This window comes from Erpetoichthys calabaricus, chromosome 2 (assembly GCF_900747795.2).
Source record: "Erpetoichthys calabaricus chromosome 2, fErpCal1.3, whole genome shotgun sequence".
Classification (NCBI taxonomy): Eukaryota; Metazoa; Chordata; class Cladistia; order Polypteriformes; family Polypteridae; genus Erpetoichthys; species Erpetoichthys calabaricus.
Window position 1 is genome coordinate 292322681 of NC_041395.2, and position 17023 is coordinate 292339703.

Here is a 17023-nt window from a genome sequence, read left to right on the forward strand (position 1 = left end):
AGCAGCAACATATAATGAATATTAAGTGTAGTAAATTAGTGAGGTTGCACATGCAAGATTAAAACTGTAGTTATATTATCACCTTTTAAAATTAAACTTGTAAGTACAGCAGAATCTCATCCTCCGTGAATTAAACAAGCAATAAATGGCAGTAGAGCACTAAAAAAAGAAGTAATGCAAAAATTTAAACCAATGTGGTGCATAGTAGCATGCTTTTTTCTTATGTGGCAAAAGAATGGCCTTCAATACTAGAGCTTTATTAAGCTCACTGCAGCACATGGTGGTACAAGAAAAAGGAAGATACATGTAATTTGCATTCATGCTGCATCTCCCCTTAAGTGGTGCAAGAAAGAATGACATGTGTCTTTATGTCTCAATACTCTTGATCTGTACCATACATCCAGACATGATATAGTGTGAGAAGGAGGGAGGTATGCACCTACCATAATCTCATCCCATTTCCACAAGGCGATTCAAGATGCTCTCCTTCCATACTATCAACTTGTCTCTCACTCCCTACATGCATCTTCTTATATGCTGAGCTTGCTAGGTTAAATGGGACTTCTATGAGATTGCGACCTGCTCTAACTATTAAAAAAGGAGCTGTTCATGTAGCATTGTGAACGGAGACTTGTCTCACCTGCAAACTAACATTAAATACAATGCACATGTGTACAGTAAAGTTAAGATATACTCATTTGTATTTCAAGCTGATCTAATTTATAAACCTTTGGCAGTTTACTGCTTACCTTTTCACCATTTTAGTAAATCTGAAGGAAAACTGGAGTGTTCTAAAACTTTTGACTGGTAGCATAAATATAGTATTTTTGTATATCTACACATATTTATACACACACACACACACACACACACACATACACAGTATATATTTTTAAGTTGCTGGTCACCACAAGTTAAAGCTTTCATTTACATAATATTAGAGATAAGCTAAGAGGAAATTGTACACCTACAGGAACAGTGGACCAAAAAACATTCATTGTAGCAGCCAGACTCACCATGTCCGTGTACGAACTTCGTATTTGTAGAGATCATCCACCAAGCCATATTTACTAGCAGGAAGGGCTTTGTATCCACCATGCACATAAATTGATTTTGACATGCTATCATAAACACTGGTGTGACCATAGCCACCCTGGACAATTGCTCCTTTGGTCTCTAGCACTAGCCAAGTATTCGACCCTGCAGAGACAAAAATATGTAAGAAATCACCAACTATACAGCAGATATTTTGTTACAAAATTAAACAAAAACACACAAATCTAAACAAATGTGCCAAGCAGATTACATTTACTGTATTATTAATCAATAGGCTTATAAACAACTGCATGTTAATTTGCTCCTTACATATAATATTTGCAAATCTAACTCGTAAACAATACATTCAAAACATCCATGAGGAATTATTTAATGGGCTTTCTTAATAACAGATATCTCGATATTTAAACAACACTTCACATACAATTCAAAGATGACTTTAACAGAAAGAAAAGCTTAACAGTGTTGCCTTTATTTGTACTTTTATGTACTCTTTAACCACATCTTGCAAAAACCTGTCATGTTCAAAAGGAACCTAATGTAGTAGTCCTTTACTTTTAAAATCAACTGTCAAAAGAACACTTAAAAAAATGTGTCACCTATTTTGACTGCTATCAACATTTACCACAAAACTTCTCAGACAGAACTCTATCTTCAAAAATATTTGAGACTCCTTGAAGAATACTAGTTATTAATTTACTGAATTTAAATACATGTACAAACTTTACATCATTCAACAAGATGTTTCCCGCAGGAGACCTCTGTGAAATGTTAGTTGATTTATTCATCAAACCCTCCCAAAATCCTAATCTTAATCACAATATAACCAGGAGAGCATCACATGACAACCTCCTCAACAGAGTGCAGTTCTGAAGGTCTGCAGCTAGACTTTACTGGGTGGGGTTTAGGGAGGATGCAAAGAACAGTTGTTTGGTTTATGCCCACTTTTTTTGGGGGATAGTGTTATTTCTGGTGCATTATGCAAAGCTGCAGTATTTTACAGATCTGTATTGCACTTCACTTCCACAATCAGCTTTTTAATAATTTTGAATGGTTAGCTTGTTATCTTCATTAATAAAACATACAGCCAGAACCATTCACAAGTAGTGTTTTTATAGCTCTTTACTCTCCACTTTGATCTATTAGTGTACTCAGAGCAGTTTTTCTAAACGCTTCTCCTATGCCCTAAAAGTATTATTTTGCATCTGATTCTCTCCCATTCACTCTTAAACTCAAGATCCCCGATTGATACCTTCTCATTAAAGCAAATTAAAAATAACTATCATAATTCTAATTTTCATTTTATTATAATACTTTAAAACAAAAAACTTTAAAGAGCCTCGTCAGCCACCACACCATGTCCCACAATTAGTCTATGTCTTATGTGGCTGTTGTCTTGACACATAATGTCTAAAACAGTGAGGTGTAACTGAAAATATTCAACTCACCTACATTAAAATATTGCTACATCTGTAAAAGAGAAAAAAACAGAGACTGTGCAAACCCTGACTTGGTAGAGTAACAATCCCGTAAACCACAGGCACTGACTGACTTTTTATTCTGAATACTGCAATATAAATGGTACACTGCCTCTGCCCAATGGACACCAACAAAATAATAAAAAGAGTCTGCCTTTGACCTGCCTGGTTCTTGCCTGCTCATTTACTTCATTCACATTTCTGTCTTGTTAAGTAGCTGGTATTCCTCCAAATCTTAAACCACTCTGCCTATGCCTATTTGGCAGCATGTCTCATGCAACAGTGTCATGAGCACTTCATAATTTGTAGACATACGAGTAAAGAAAATGAAAAACGTTAATAGTAATGTAAGGAAGTGCAGTGACAGTGTCATGTCTCTTAAGGATTCAGGTTCTTTTTCGTGGCTGTGTTACAAGAAGGACTTGTGCACCCTAGACCAAAAAAATAAAAAAAAGGTAGGGCAGATTGCATGGGATTTTGATGGTGCTTATATTTAAATAAAAGTTGCTTGGTAATGCTAGGATTTTTGCTTTTGGTGTTGATGTTTGTTCTTTCTGTAGTGGCCATTACCATAAAAATAAAGTATAAAGAAGCACTTTTAAACTTGCAAGCAATGTCAAGAATTGTTAACCTAGGTTTAAAAACAGTACAAAAATTGCCTGTTTTTAATATGAATAGCCACACCTTATTCATTTTTAGGTTGATTTGAAAGCCCTAGTATACACTACACAAAAAACACACATAGAAAGGCTTAACATCACTTGAAGGAGACAGACAGATACAAACATGGCAGTTCTAATTCAGAACTCATAAATCAAAATGTTATGAAATTAATATGATGCAGATGTGTAAATATAGTGATAAGAGGTAGACAATTGAATTATGGCAAGCTTTTAACAATGAGATAGAAAAAAGGAAGATAAGCTTACTGTGAAGCCACAACTAGCAAAGAGTGGCTGTCACTTGCAGCAAAAGGAGCAGACTGAATAATCCTGGTGTTAAACTAGAACACTTCTGATTATGAAAGTTTGTAATTGGAAATGATTTCTTAACAGTTGTAACTGCTTCCAAAACAATTAATTGAATGTTGAAGAGGCAGAATTCATCAAGCACACATTTTCAGAAGAAAAGCTAATTAAGTTGACATTTTTTTATTTAAATATATCGTTCACATGTGTCCCTGAGTTTACCCAGTCTTGGTGGCAAACTATGTAAATTATTACATGATTAATGGCAAAGGTTCCAAAGTGCTATAATGCTGATCGCAAGACCCATAAAAGATTACATTTATCATACAGCAGAATTGTAGCCATAAATATCAAAACAAAACTACTTTAGAAAATGCACTGAACAGCAACATCATATGTTCTACTCAGCAGCATGTTTGTCAAAGAGAGACTTCATGTAAAAATATATGATCTTAATAGTGCATTCTGATATAAAAGAAGATACATTTGTATGTGAAATCAAAAGTACAAGTAAGGACTATGGCTTTGACCATCTTTTAATTATATTTAAGGAGTCATTATCATCATACTGAGTCACATTTTTGGTGATGTCCACTTTTTCTCTTTTTGCTTTCTGTACATTATGTCACTTTAGACATCTTGCATGCAGTCTAGGATCCATAACTAAAGCATCTAGGTAAAGAGGCAAATATGCAGAAAACAGCCAAGACATTTGCATATGATGTACTTATGCATTTGCACCTCTTTAAAAACTTGGGAACTAGTCATATACACAGATGTCAGAAAATATCTAACCTTATTTATTTATCCATCCATCAATCTTTCCTCCAAACCATTATATCCTGAGCAGGGCTGTGGGGCAGCTGAAGCTTATCCCAGCAGTCAGCGGGTACAAGTCAGGATTTACTCATTCATTTGTTTATGTAACTATCATAAATATAAATAGAAAATAATCTAGGCAGAAAATGTAACTAAAAATCTTATAAGGTTTAGGGATGACAAACTATGTTGAAAGAACTATATGTGTAACTATACAGTATGTGGAAAGAAAAAAAGTTTAGAGTCATTTTTGACAGATCTGATCAAAATTTTGACTTTGGTAGATATGTGGAAGATGAAATTTGATGCAAATAAATGTATAGTTTTACAAGTAAAAATATGATGATATAATGACACGCTGGGGACAGGGGTATAAAATCTTATTCTTTTGAGAATATGACAATAAAACAAAGCTAATATAGCATTGGACTACAGAGCACTATATACAGTATTGTGTGCATGTCAACAAAGTTAATAACTGAGCTCTAAAAAAAAAAAAAACAATTAGGCTGATGAAGATTAAAGGAGTCCAGTCTTTTCAATTTAAGCAAACTGAAATGAAGAAGAACCATGATAGAAGTCTATAAGAACAGAATTAGTAGAGCCAATTCTAATGGATAATTTAAAATGAGTTCCTGAAATACAACATGGAAACACAGATGGAAGCTGCTAGAGCGAAAAATTATCACAGATTATCACAGATATTATAAACTTTTTCTTCACACAAAGACTTCGAAATTTGGTGCAAAACTAATTTTCAGTGTTATAAAACGTATACAGTAAACAAACTAGTTGAACTGGGAAAACTATGTAAATAACAATTTTGACAAATGAGGAAATCATTCAGTCCATCAAGCTGTTTTTTTAACCAATAGCTAAGCTGTCCTAATATCTCCTCCGGATACTTCTTAAAGGTTTTCAAGGTTTCTCCTTCAACTACATGTCTTGATAGTTTGTTCCAGACATACTTTTTGAGTAAAGAAGTGTTTTTAGGTTTAACTTCTAAAAGCATTCCCCTTAATTTCCATGTGTCCTTGAGTGCATGATTCACCGTTTATTTGAAAAATATTCTGCTAGATCTACTTAATCAATGTCTTTGAGGATATAAAATATGATTATCTATAATGAAGTCATGTGTTCCCTACTTTACAAATGCATAGTATGAAATTACACCACTGATTTGAGTTTGTACCCAGACAAACTATACAGACTTTCAATTCTTCTGAATTTCTGGCATAAAAGGAATTTAAGAATGTTACACTGCCTCATCCTTAGACAGCAGAGTAAATGCAATGCAGAATATATACAACAAAATATATAAAAGATTTGCAATCAAGTAACACAACCTATCAAAAAAATAAACAGTCTGGACTAATTAAATAAAGGCAACTATTGTTTACACTGAAAATTAATATACATAAAAAACAAATATGTATGCTTGTGTAATTATGATTTATAAATTACATAAACCAACAGAAAATACAAAATCTAACTAATTTGTTTATATTATCAACTTAAGAAAATAACCTTATTTATTATATAACTGACAGGCAAATCACTGTTAAATGAACCAAACAATTTAATCTTTACACTAGAATCTAATAAGCACGCTGTAAAAAGTCTTTACTGGGCGTGCTTTCCTTTATTTTCATATAAATCACAATAAATTACATGTTTTATTTCAATTTGAAACTGAATTGTACCATTTTGCAAACTTAGTACACCGTAATTAATCTAAGGTTAGAAGTGAACTGAGAAACCTTAGGAAAAATAAACACCATTAAGGTTAGTTTTAAACTGTTATGACTGCTATAAAGTATAGGGGCTACAAGACCTTTCTTTGTTCTCTGGTATTCATATACCCAATCCTTTACACTTTCTTAAAAAATTAAGTACCCATGTTTACTCACAGTTTCTGCGCCATCTAGTGACCTGTGGCATAAAGCATGAGGACTGCTTTTGAGGTGGACTATTGTTCCATAAAGGCTAACTAGCCAAATCAGAGGAACAATTAGGCCATGGGTCATTTTCTGAAAATCTATCTTCTTGGGGTTGATATTTAATTCCCCTCTCCTTTTCCCACAAACCAGAAATAAAAAACCCTCAGAATTCGAATCACATTCCAGGGGTGAGACAACTTTTTCAGATTATATGACATTCAAAGATATTTCGAGAAGCACATTGATTGAAAGTTTACAGGTATGTTAAATAGTTTTTATCATTGGGAAAATGTAGAACATAATACCAAAGCTGAACTTAGTCAAAATACCAATAAAATTTAACAAAAAAGCTAAAAAAAATTCAAGAAGTTCAAGGGCAACAGGTAAAACACTTGTCCAGGTCTATTTTAAGATACAGTATATTTAGAGTGTGTTAGGATAAATAACTTACTTATGTTGTATTCTTGAACATTGCTGATGTATCCATAAATAGCAGAATATCCAAAAATGATAACCATGATAACATCACCATTGTCCATTTCTATGATGTGGGCTGAATGACCTTCCACACCATATTGCTGACCATGAGCTTGCACAGATGGGATTTTTGTTGTCCAGGTCTGGCTAGGGATGTTAAAAACCCACAGTTCATCTGTGACATTCCCATTGCTGGTTTCGATCTTCCCTCCATACATGTAAATATCATCCTGCAAGAAAGAAGGTAGGGGTAATCAGTGAAGGACATGGGATAGAGCAATTATTAGAAAGAAAAAAAAACAGTTCACAAAAAAGGAAAACAATAACCTAAAATACTGTTGTCCTAACTACTTTAAGATTATATCAGCAAAATGTTTCCAGTGAATGCAACAAAGGTTGCTTTTTAAATCATTGCATTGAACTCTTGTTCCAGACTTCTACTCAACAGCACATCTATCCTCAAAGGCGAAGGCAGTGGAACCAAATTAAACAACACAGTTCATGAAGATACATCTTACTGTACATAAAGGAAGCTACAAAGAAAGGAAATCAATAAGGCCATACATTAGAATGCTCTTGTATATTCTTCATTCTGTGCCTGAACTATTCTTTAAATGTTCTACTTTTACATGAATATTTTGTAACTGTGATTGTTATACTGTACAAGGTGCTGTATAAAAGATTAAAAGTACTTCAGAAAATAAAACACAAGAATATGTTTACTAGCAAACATAACATGTGTTCTTGCATGTTACAGTAAAAAGCATTTCTTTCTCCGATTCTGTTTCACACAAGGTTTTTGTTAGAATCACCAGATACATTTAACAGAAATGTTCCAGACTTTTTTCTACAGTTAATTTTCTATTTATTACATTCAAACCTGCTCTCAGAAATTTAAAGCTCTGAATGATGACTTCATCAAATACAATAAAGGTCCTTTGAGGAAGCTTTGTACAAGTGCAATTAATGCTCTCTCCAATTTTTTGATTAAAAGAGAATTGTAAAAAATTCTCTCTGGGTCAAAGGAGAGTCTGTTCTTGAGACTGGACCTTGTTTTTCATACTGTGAACTTCAAAACGTGTTTTGCAGTTCCAAGAAAATGAACCTGTTAAAGGTTAGCCGTGTTAAAAACCCAAAGTGAATCTGTTTGTTTTAATTAAGACACTACTTGTAACAATAGATGGAAATAATATTCAAAAGATATATTTGATTGTTAAGTGAAGAAAGTAAAGACCTGCAGGCTAAATAACTTAGGATAAATACAACTGAAATAAGGGCTTGCTTACTTGTAATAAAGTATTTCACAGAACAGCAACACGAGGCAACTTTAAAAAGCTGCTGTGGCAGACAAAATGTGGAGTCACTTGCCATTTAAAATTATGTTAAGTTGAAGGAGTAATGACCAAAAAAGAAAATAAAGAATAATCAAATTAACAAAGTGGCTTCTACTGAACTAAGTTTCATTTCACAAAATAACATCCATCAAGTACTGTAGGCTGGCTTTCCCACATTCTCGCTTCCTTAGCACCATAATGCAGTTACCCTGTCAAGTTCTGGGGGTCAGAGTTATACAACTTGCATACACACAAAAAGAGGTTCAAAAAGTGCATATTAACTTTCTACACAAAAGTTGGGCTTTACAAAAGGAAACTTGATGGATGAACTTGGATGTATTTACAGCAACTCAGGCCATCCATATGCAACATTTCAGAGAGAGTGGGAAACAATGACACCCTTCATAAAGAAGGGAATTGCAGCCTAACTTAGCACCTAGCGACAATGAAGCTGCTTTTGTTAACCACATGCAGTGACCCACCATTAATAATTCATAAGGCTATAATATAAAATATTGCAATAATTTTAAATTGTACATTTTCTTAATGTAATTTAATACCATATTACTGAATAGTATGACACAGTCTAGGACTATCTGAAAATAAACTTGATCCACTTCTCCAGTGCTCATTCATCACCGGTCACACCTTCATCCACTGCAGGATTTGCACATGTATCACATTTCACTTCAGTTCTTGAATGTTCTTTCCAGACAAAGTCATTGCAAGAAGAACATCTCATCATTGTCATACATACGTAAGTACCCGTGCGATATACCAAATGCACCATATGGAACTTGCAACTGTGCATCCACTCATAAAACCAGCTGGGGGCACACCAGTAGGAAATCATTGCAGATTGTACTTGTAGTGAATCAAGCTGAGGATAGATGGCGGATGGTGCCGGTATGTTCCAGAAAAAGGACACTGAACAAAAATAATTGAGATTGGTGTACAAAATACACCAGCGCGAGTAGTTAAAGGATAACAGTTTAGAAGTAGTACTTGGCATAGATGGGTTACCCGGCTAGTATGTAATAAATTAACCTGTTGAAAACTTTATACATGAATAAGTCCACCAAGAAATTCCTAGAAAAAATCCTATGATGTTCAAAGGTGTAAAACTTGATCGTCCATGCACTGGACGCACTGATTGTATGTCCTCTTTTCCTATTTGCTTTATCTTAAAAGCAAGTTCAAAAGGAATCTTATTAGTAACAACAATATTGAATTGTAATATCGGGCTAGATTTTGAACAAACGTAGAGGAAATGGAAAATGTAATTAAACACAAAATCTGGGATGGGGGGTCTGGTGGACTAATTTTCAAGATAAGCTAATTCCCAAGTACACATGCTGAAAGTGCACATACATAAACAGGCAAATCAGTGTTCATACATTTTCTGCAAATATAACAAAAAACAGTCAACTCAAAGATTTTTCCTTTGTTAAATGAAATGAATAAACAAACGTATTTTTTTCAGGTATCAAAAAATGTAATTAAAAAAAGAACAGCACTGTGTAGTTTGAACAAGGTCATTTACTGGTATACTACTCTTGAAAGATACCGTACCTGTTAGATTGTCTTATACCTATGAGATTGAAGTTTCCCTAATTCAAAACAAATCCACTTTCTGAGAGACAAAGTCATGAGTAAAGAATAAACATTATTTTCATTCAAGTCAGTTTATAAGGGTGTTCAAATAAATATGGCTACATGGGAAATGGCCACAAGGAATGGCATTTGTTATTGCTTCTTGTGAGGAAAAAAAAATTGCTTGTCAAGAATGAAGTCTGAATAAGTTACTTGGTTATAAACAATTCACAAAGCAAAAAAATCTTCCCCAATACAACACATGGAAGCAATTCACTATGTTTTCTCTTGCTTGCCAGCAAGTGAAACGTCCAACAAATTATAGTACATTCCATTTGTGTGGTCTACTTGCACCAGGGTGACTTAATGTTCTGTCATACAGCTTAATATGGTTCCAACAAGAAATAAAGATGATCAGAACTTTCTTTTTAAATTTCCCAAAGTTTCAGGTTTTAAAGAAGAAGATACTTGGCAATCATTTGCATTTCTTATATTACTGCAATTAGAGGTCAGATTGACTCAAGTATCTCACTCAAATAAAGACTCTGAACATGTACAGGTTTTTGATACAAGTCTAGCCTAACTGCTGCTACTTCACCAAAAAAAAAAAAAAGTTTAATATTCTACATCACCACAATCATTTGCATTCCATAAATCCAAAGAGTCATCCAAACAACTTTCCATGGTGGCAGTATGTTAAAAACAATACCATACCTTAAATGATTTTGACATGCTTATTAGCATTTTTCTCCTTCCCTACTTTTCAACTAAATTTCTATTCTAATTAATGTCATAACCACCTATGGCTTTTTAATGTAATTCAAGTTGTATAAAACCTGTCTTTGCAAAATACCTTTGCACATGAAAGCCAGAATAAAGAAGTACATTATATTTGGCATAAACATAAATAACTCTAGAAAACTCCTCAGTCACAATAAATGTTGGTTTAGGATTTTAAGATTTTAATAAGCATCTAGATACTGTAAAAGCTCAAATACATTTTCAGCACTGACAATATTGGTAAGGAAATTCCTAAGAAGAAAAAGTAATGAATAAAAGTGCAACACAAAATGTACATCTGCAGTAAGAATTTTAATAAATTAAAAAATCAATTCAAGCAAACTAATAAGTCTGTCCATCAGTTCACTTTTCTGGAACTTTTTTTCCTCCTCTCATCACTGGTTGACAGTCAGAAGAAGGGTATCCAGGATCCAATCATGGATGAAACATAATCCACTAACAGAACAGCCCCCATTCACATTAAATCAAATTCAAAATCCAAAGTCTACAGTTGGCCTGACATGCACATCTTTTCAAGGTGGCAGAAAACCCATGTCGATTGAGAAAACACAAAAACGTGCACAGTGCACATTACACCAATTTGGAACCAGAACCAGAACACTAGAGCTACAAGGCAGCAGTGTTAATCACTGTGTAAACATTCTAAGCTATTGGGCTTTTCTTCATAATTATTAACAGCACGGTTAATCTGTATTTTGCTTGCTTTTTTAATTAATTTTTTTTAATCCATTCATCAATCAGCCTTCATTACATAAGCACCTTTTCCAGTGTACTCGATCACAAGGTAATTTATAAGGCAGCCACCAAGCAATACAAAGCATCAAGAAACCATTCAGTATAATATAGATGCACAATAAGTCTTAAGCCTCTACACCAATGTTGTGTAGAATAGGTAGACTTTTTCAGGTAATACTTAAACTTTACAACTAAAAATTGAAATTAACACAGACTAACACAGAGGGTGAGCTCTCCAAAGAAAAGTAGCAAAGATAAGGGTCTATAACCAGAGATGCATAGCTGAGTTTCAGAAAACAAGAAGGCTGGTGTTGATAGACTTCAGTATCTGACTGGTATTACAATTTATAGCTGTGAAAGTATATTTTCTTCAAATTACACATTTATTACTGTTCTACAATAAAGTGAACCCTGGCAATTGCCTTCATTCATTCAGAATGGATTTTAATTTATGTTAGGCAGCAGATGATCTGATTTTACTAGGTGAATAATAAAGCAAATAATCTAAACAGTAAGATGAAAATGTCTCACTACAAGACAAAAGTACTGAAAAAAGTACAAATTACCATAACAGACTGAGACATGCAGCTTGCTGATCATTGACTGGACTGACCACAAATCTTTATTATGTTGCTTGTTTTCACACAGGCACAATATAAAAAGTTAAAATATTGTGGATTTTGACAGCATTAATCTTTGTGAAAGGTTATCGTTCTGTCTGCTAAAGAGATGCAAATTAAACCACAGGCCATTTTGTACCTTATTAATAGTTCATCAATGCTGAATGTTTGCTAGATATTACTTGTTTAAATACATGGACACATCACCTGGATTCAGCCTCACCTCAGCTTAGCAAAGCTCTTGAAGAGAACTATTTTATCATAGTGTTATAGGACTATACAAGTCCAAAGAAGCTAGGGGACTTGTTTTTTTTTTTAACCATATTACTAAAAGCAGAACTAAGTTGATAATCTTACAAATTTCAGGTACAAAGTATCGATTTCTTAACACTGAAATGGTATGCCATACCAGCCCAGGTATTGGTTTATCTATTATGTAGCATACTTTGAAAAGCACCTGCTTATTTTTCAGTGTCTTCCAGCAGATGCCTGGCTAATAGTTGTACCTCTTTTGGTCATGAAAGGTTAAGAAAGGACACATTAGTACTCTCAGTTAACCATTTGTGATATCACCTAGAGTCTACATAAACCACACACGTACATTTAAAACCCCCAAAAAAATGTAAATGGGACCCCCACCTGTGAAATTTATTGTACAGTTTTTCATGACAGTGGCTGCTGTTGTAGACAAGCACTTTTGTGCCCTTCCAGAAGACTGAATTTCTTTGTTATAACAATGTATGAATACACTTTTCCATAATGCAACCTTTTATAGGGTTGCCAGGAGTTTAAACCAAACATGAAATCATTAAAATATTTAAGATTGAATACACAAAGATTGTTTTTAACCAACAAAACAGCATGCTACCCGCTGCTTCAACAACCAATTGACATTTAATATCTGACTAGGAAGTTAATAGTTATGGATACAATTTCTTCCAATATATTTAAGCAGCATCATAAATAGAATCTTTCCTAACTTTGACCTACAGCCATGACCGAAATTATCGGCACCCCTTGAATTTTCAAGAAAATGCACCATTTCTCCCAGAAAATTATTGCAATTACAAATGTTTTTGTATATACATGTTTATTTCCTTTATGTGCATTGGAACAACACAAAAAAACAGAGAAAAAAAGCCAAATCTGACATCATGTCACACAGAACTCCAAAAATGGGCCAGACAAAATTATTGGCACCCTTTCAAAATTGTGGGTAAATTGTTTTATTTCAAGCATATGATGCTCGTTTTAACTCACCTGTGGCAAGAAACAGCCAGTTAAAATGGAGAAAAGTTGACTCAACCTTTCTGTTGTGTGTCTGAGTGTGCCACACTAAGAATGGAGAACAGAAAGAAGAACAGAGAATTGTCTGAGGACTTGAGAACAAAAATTGTGGAAAAATATCAACAATCTCAAGGCTACAAGTCCATCTCCAGAGATCTTCATGTTCCTTTGTCCATTGTGCGCAACATAATCAAGAAGTTCACAACACATGGCACTGTAGCTAATCTCCCTGGACATGGACGGAAGAGAAAAATTGATAAAAGACTGCAACAAAGGATAGTCCGAATGGTGGATAAACAGCCCCAATCAACTTCAAAACATATTCAAGCTGTTCTGCAGACTCAGGGTGCAACAGTTTCAGCTCGAACTATCCGTCGACATCTGAACGAAATGAAACGCTATGGCAGGAGAGCCAGGAGGACCCCACTGCTGACACAGAAACATAAAAAAACCAGACTAGAGTTTGCCAAAATGTACTTGAGGAAGCCAAAATCCTTCTGGGCGAACGTCTTGTGGACAGATGAGACCAAGGTAGAGCTTTTTGGTAAAGCTCATCATTCTACTGTTTATAGAAAACAGAATGAGGCCTACGAAGAAAAGAACACAGTACCTACAGTCAAACATGGTGGAGATTCTAAGATGTTTTGGGGATGTTTTGCTGCCTCTGGCACTGGATGCCTTGACTGTGTGCAAGGCATCATGAAATCTGAAGACTACCAAAAGATATTGGGGCGCAATGTAGGGCCCAGTGTCAGAAAGCTGGGTCTGCATCAGAGGTCATGGGTGTTCCAGCAGGACAATAACCCCAAACATACCTCTAAAAGCACTCAGAAATGGTTGAAGACAAAGTGCTGGAGAGTTCTGAAGTAGCCAGCAATGAGTCCGGATCTAAATCCGATTGAACACTTATGGAGAGATCTCAAAATTGCTGTTGGGAGAAGGTGCCCTTCAAATCTGAGAAACCTTGAGCAGTTTGCAAAAGAAGAGTGGTTGGAAATTCCAGTTGAGAGGTGTAATAAGCTTGTTGATGGTTATAGGAAGCACTTGATTTCAGTTATTTTTTCCAAAGGGCGTGCAACCAAATATTAAGTAGAGGGTGCCAATAATTTTGTCCAGCCCGGATTTTGAGTTTTGTGTGAAATGGGGTCAGATTTGGCTTTTTTTTCTCTGTTTTTTTGTGACAACAGCAATTTACGTAATGGGCTATGATATACAAAAGGGTACTTCTGAAAATAACTGTACAATATGAATAAACTAAAGAGTGGATGCGATTTCATGCACAAAACGAACAACTACTCAAACAATATTTAAAAAGAGACAGAGGGGATGAGCTTTCTGTACGTATGGCATCTTCATGTATAACTAACAAAGCAGCTTTGACATTACAGAGCTGCTTTTTTTTTTCCCTGGAGCAACTGTGGCTAAATATGCCTCAGGATCGAACAGCTACACTTTTCTTTCCTCCCTGAATAAAATACATAATTAAAAGCATACATGCTGCTTTCTATTATAGCAATCCAAAAAACAATTCTGCAGGTAACAAAATAAAATAAAGGAAATGCTTCTGTAAATTAGGTGCACAAACTGTTACCTCTAAACCAGTATCGTCATTGTGATAATTAAGCAATTAAAATCCCATCATGCTTAAAGACATACAGTACAAGCAATGATGGGCAGACCCAATTGCTCATTTTACAGGCTATCATGGCTCAAAGGAAAATCTTAGTGACTGTGAGTATTGAATAATGGTTGCAGCAGCATGTCTAGTAGAAGCTTCAGTGACAAAGACTGCTCAACTTGTTAGCAATGACAAGGATGGTAAACACATAAGCAACAGGAAGGGCCGAAATCACAAACACTTTGACCGGAATGCCCATAATTTGAAAAGAAAGGAAAAAGAGAGTAGTTAACTGCAAGAGGCAATTAAAGGCAGGAGCGTGGGGAATATGTCAAGAAGAGTTTATCACAATTCTTACAGAAAATGATATTATGGTTGGATTGTGTTGCATAAACCCCTTACTGCACCTAACAATGCATTTTCTCTGGTTAAGGTGGTATAAAATCACCAGCAGTAGAAAATGTAATCATTTGGTCAGGTGAGAGATACTTCACTGCTTTTTGAGTAAGCTGACAATTGCATGTGAGACACTCACTAAAAGACTTACTGAGCAAGGTAAAACCATTTAAATACAAAGCAGCTTTGAGCGATCTGGTCAAATTAAGCTTATTGTTATTTGTATAGAAGTATAGTGAAATTTGTACTTGTATGTCTCCTTAGAACAGCTCACAGTAATAAAAATACCAACAAAAGACAACAAAAAGTATAAATATCATGCAACTTATAAATACACAATTATATGCACTGTATATTTGCAGATATATGCTTGTATATATGCTCCTGCTGTTCTGTGACTATCTTCTGGATAAGCGGATTTAGAAAATGGACAAACAGATATGCACATACACTGTTCTGTCACAATATGTCATGTTATGATTGACTGCTCATCAACCTTACAATCTACAGACAGAAACTGTCTCCGGGTCTACTGGTGCAAGACCCTGTACTGTTATCCAGAAGGAAGGCTTGAGAAAAACAATTGTGTAGGATGACTAAAGCCTTTAATAATACTCTCAACCTTTCTAAGGAAACAAGTGCTGTACATGTCATGTACACAAGGCAGCTGGGTGTCGGTAAAATTCTGCGACATCTTCACTGCATTGCTATCCTGATGGTAGAGAAGGTTTTCAGTATCTATCCACAGACCACAAATGGTAATGAGTAGTTAATGAGAATGACAACAACATAAACCATACACAATGACTGATCCGATTCCCCACATTTTAATTCACTTGAGCACTTGTGAGGGATTCTGCAGTGGTGCTTCAGACGGCAGTTTCCATCACCATTATAAAAACACAAACATATGCCATTCATGTTTAAAGTAAAGTACAACTTCCACCCATTAGCATTCCAGACACTTTTAGAATCTATGCCAACATTCAAAAAGTAGTAATTGTGATTTATATTCACCAAACATCCTACTAAACACATAATTCCTTTATTGAGTTTTTTTATATTAATTAAAATATGGAAGAAACAACTATCGATTTAGGATCATCATGCATGTTCTACTAAAAAATGCTGGAGCCCACAATGACAGCAGCAAGTCACCAGTATGTTTTTTTCTTGACTTTTAATAGAAACTACAATTTTCTTTTCAAATAACTGATAGAAAACCCAAATCCTCCAAACAATTTCCAACCTTTCCCAGGCCCTCGACTAACGTATCACTATAGCATTCAGCAAATGTCCTCTGGCTGGCTGTAATGAAAATGTGGAGCTGCAGGTTGCTGGCCAAGTAGGCCTTTAAAGTCAGCCTGTTATTGATTTTTGTAGTTTAGCTAATTTAATCTTCTTCACATTTTCAAATCAAAAAATGTCTTCAGCTAGAAAGATGCAGTAAGGGCATAAATTTAAAAAGCAGCAGAGGCAGAAAGTAAGTTTTGAGCACAGAACAATCGGTGTTGCCTGACCATCAAGTTTCAAAATTCTGATGTAGATTTATGCACTCAGTAAACAATAAATATATATATATATTATATATATATATATATATATATATATATATATACACACACACACACATATATGTATATACATACATGTACACACACAGACACAGTTTAAGAACATATACATATATACATACACACATATGCATATATTCATCGAAACCTAATCAGATTTTTCTTAATGTAATGGAAAATATTCACAAGTCAAAAAAAGAAAAATGAGTTAACAAATGTGCAGTCTAGTTCCCAGCATCCAATCCCAGCTCAACAGTGCCACCCAGTGAGATATTACAGAAAAAGAAAGAAAAATATTGCTCTCTTACAGCATATTAGATGTACTTT

The 17023-nt window shown here is 34.6% G+C and overlaps 1 protein-coding gene across 1 annotated transcript in view; it reads right to left on the bottom strand.

Annotated features, from left to right (window-relative positions):
* The window catches only part of atrnl1b (attractin-like 1b), a 1074694-nt gene that overhangs the window by 800346 nt on the left and 257325 nt on the right, over positions 1-17023 (bottom strand). Inside the window, exons 8-9 of the mRNA XM_028795765.2 lie at positions 6713-6968; positions 1017-1200 (exon numbers count right to left, since the gene is read on the bottom strand). Coding sequence (XP_028651598.1) covers positions 1017-1200; positions 6713-6968 — 440 coding nt within the window. The remainder of the gene's footprint in view (positions 1-1016; positions 1201-6712; positions 6969-17023) is intronic.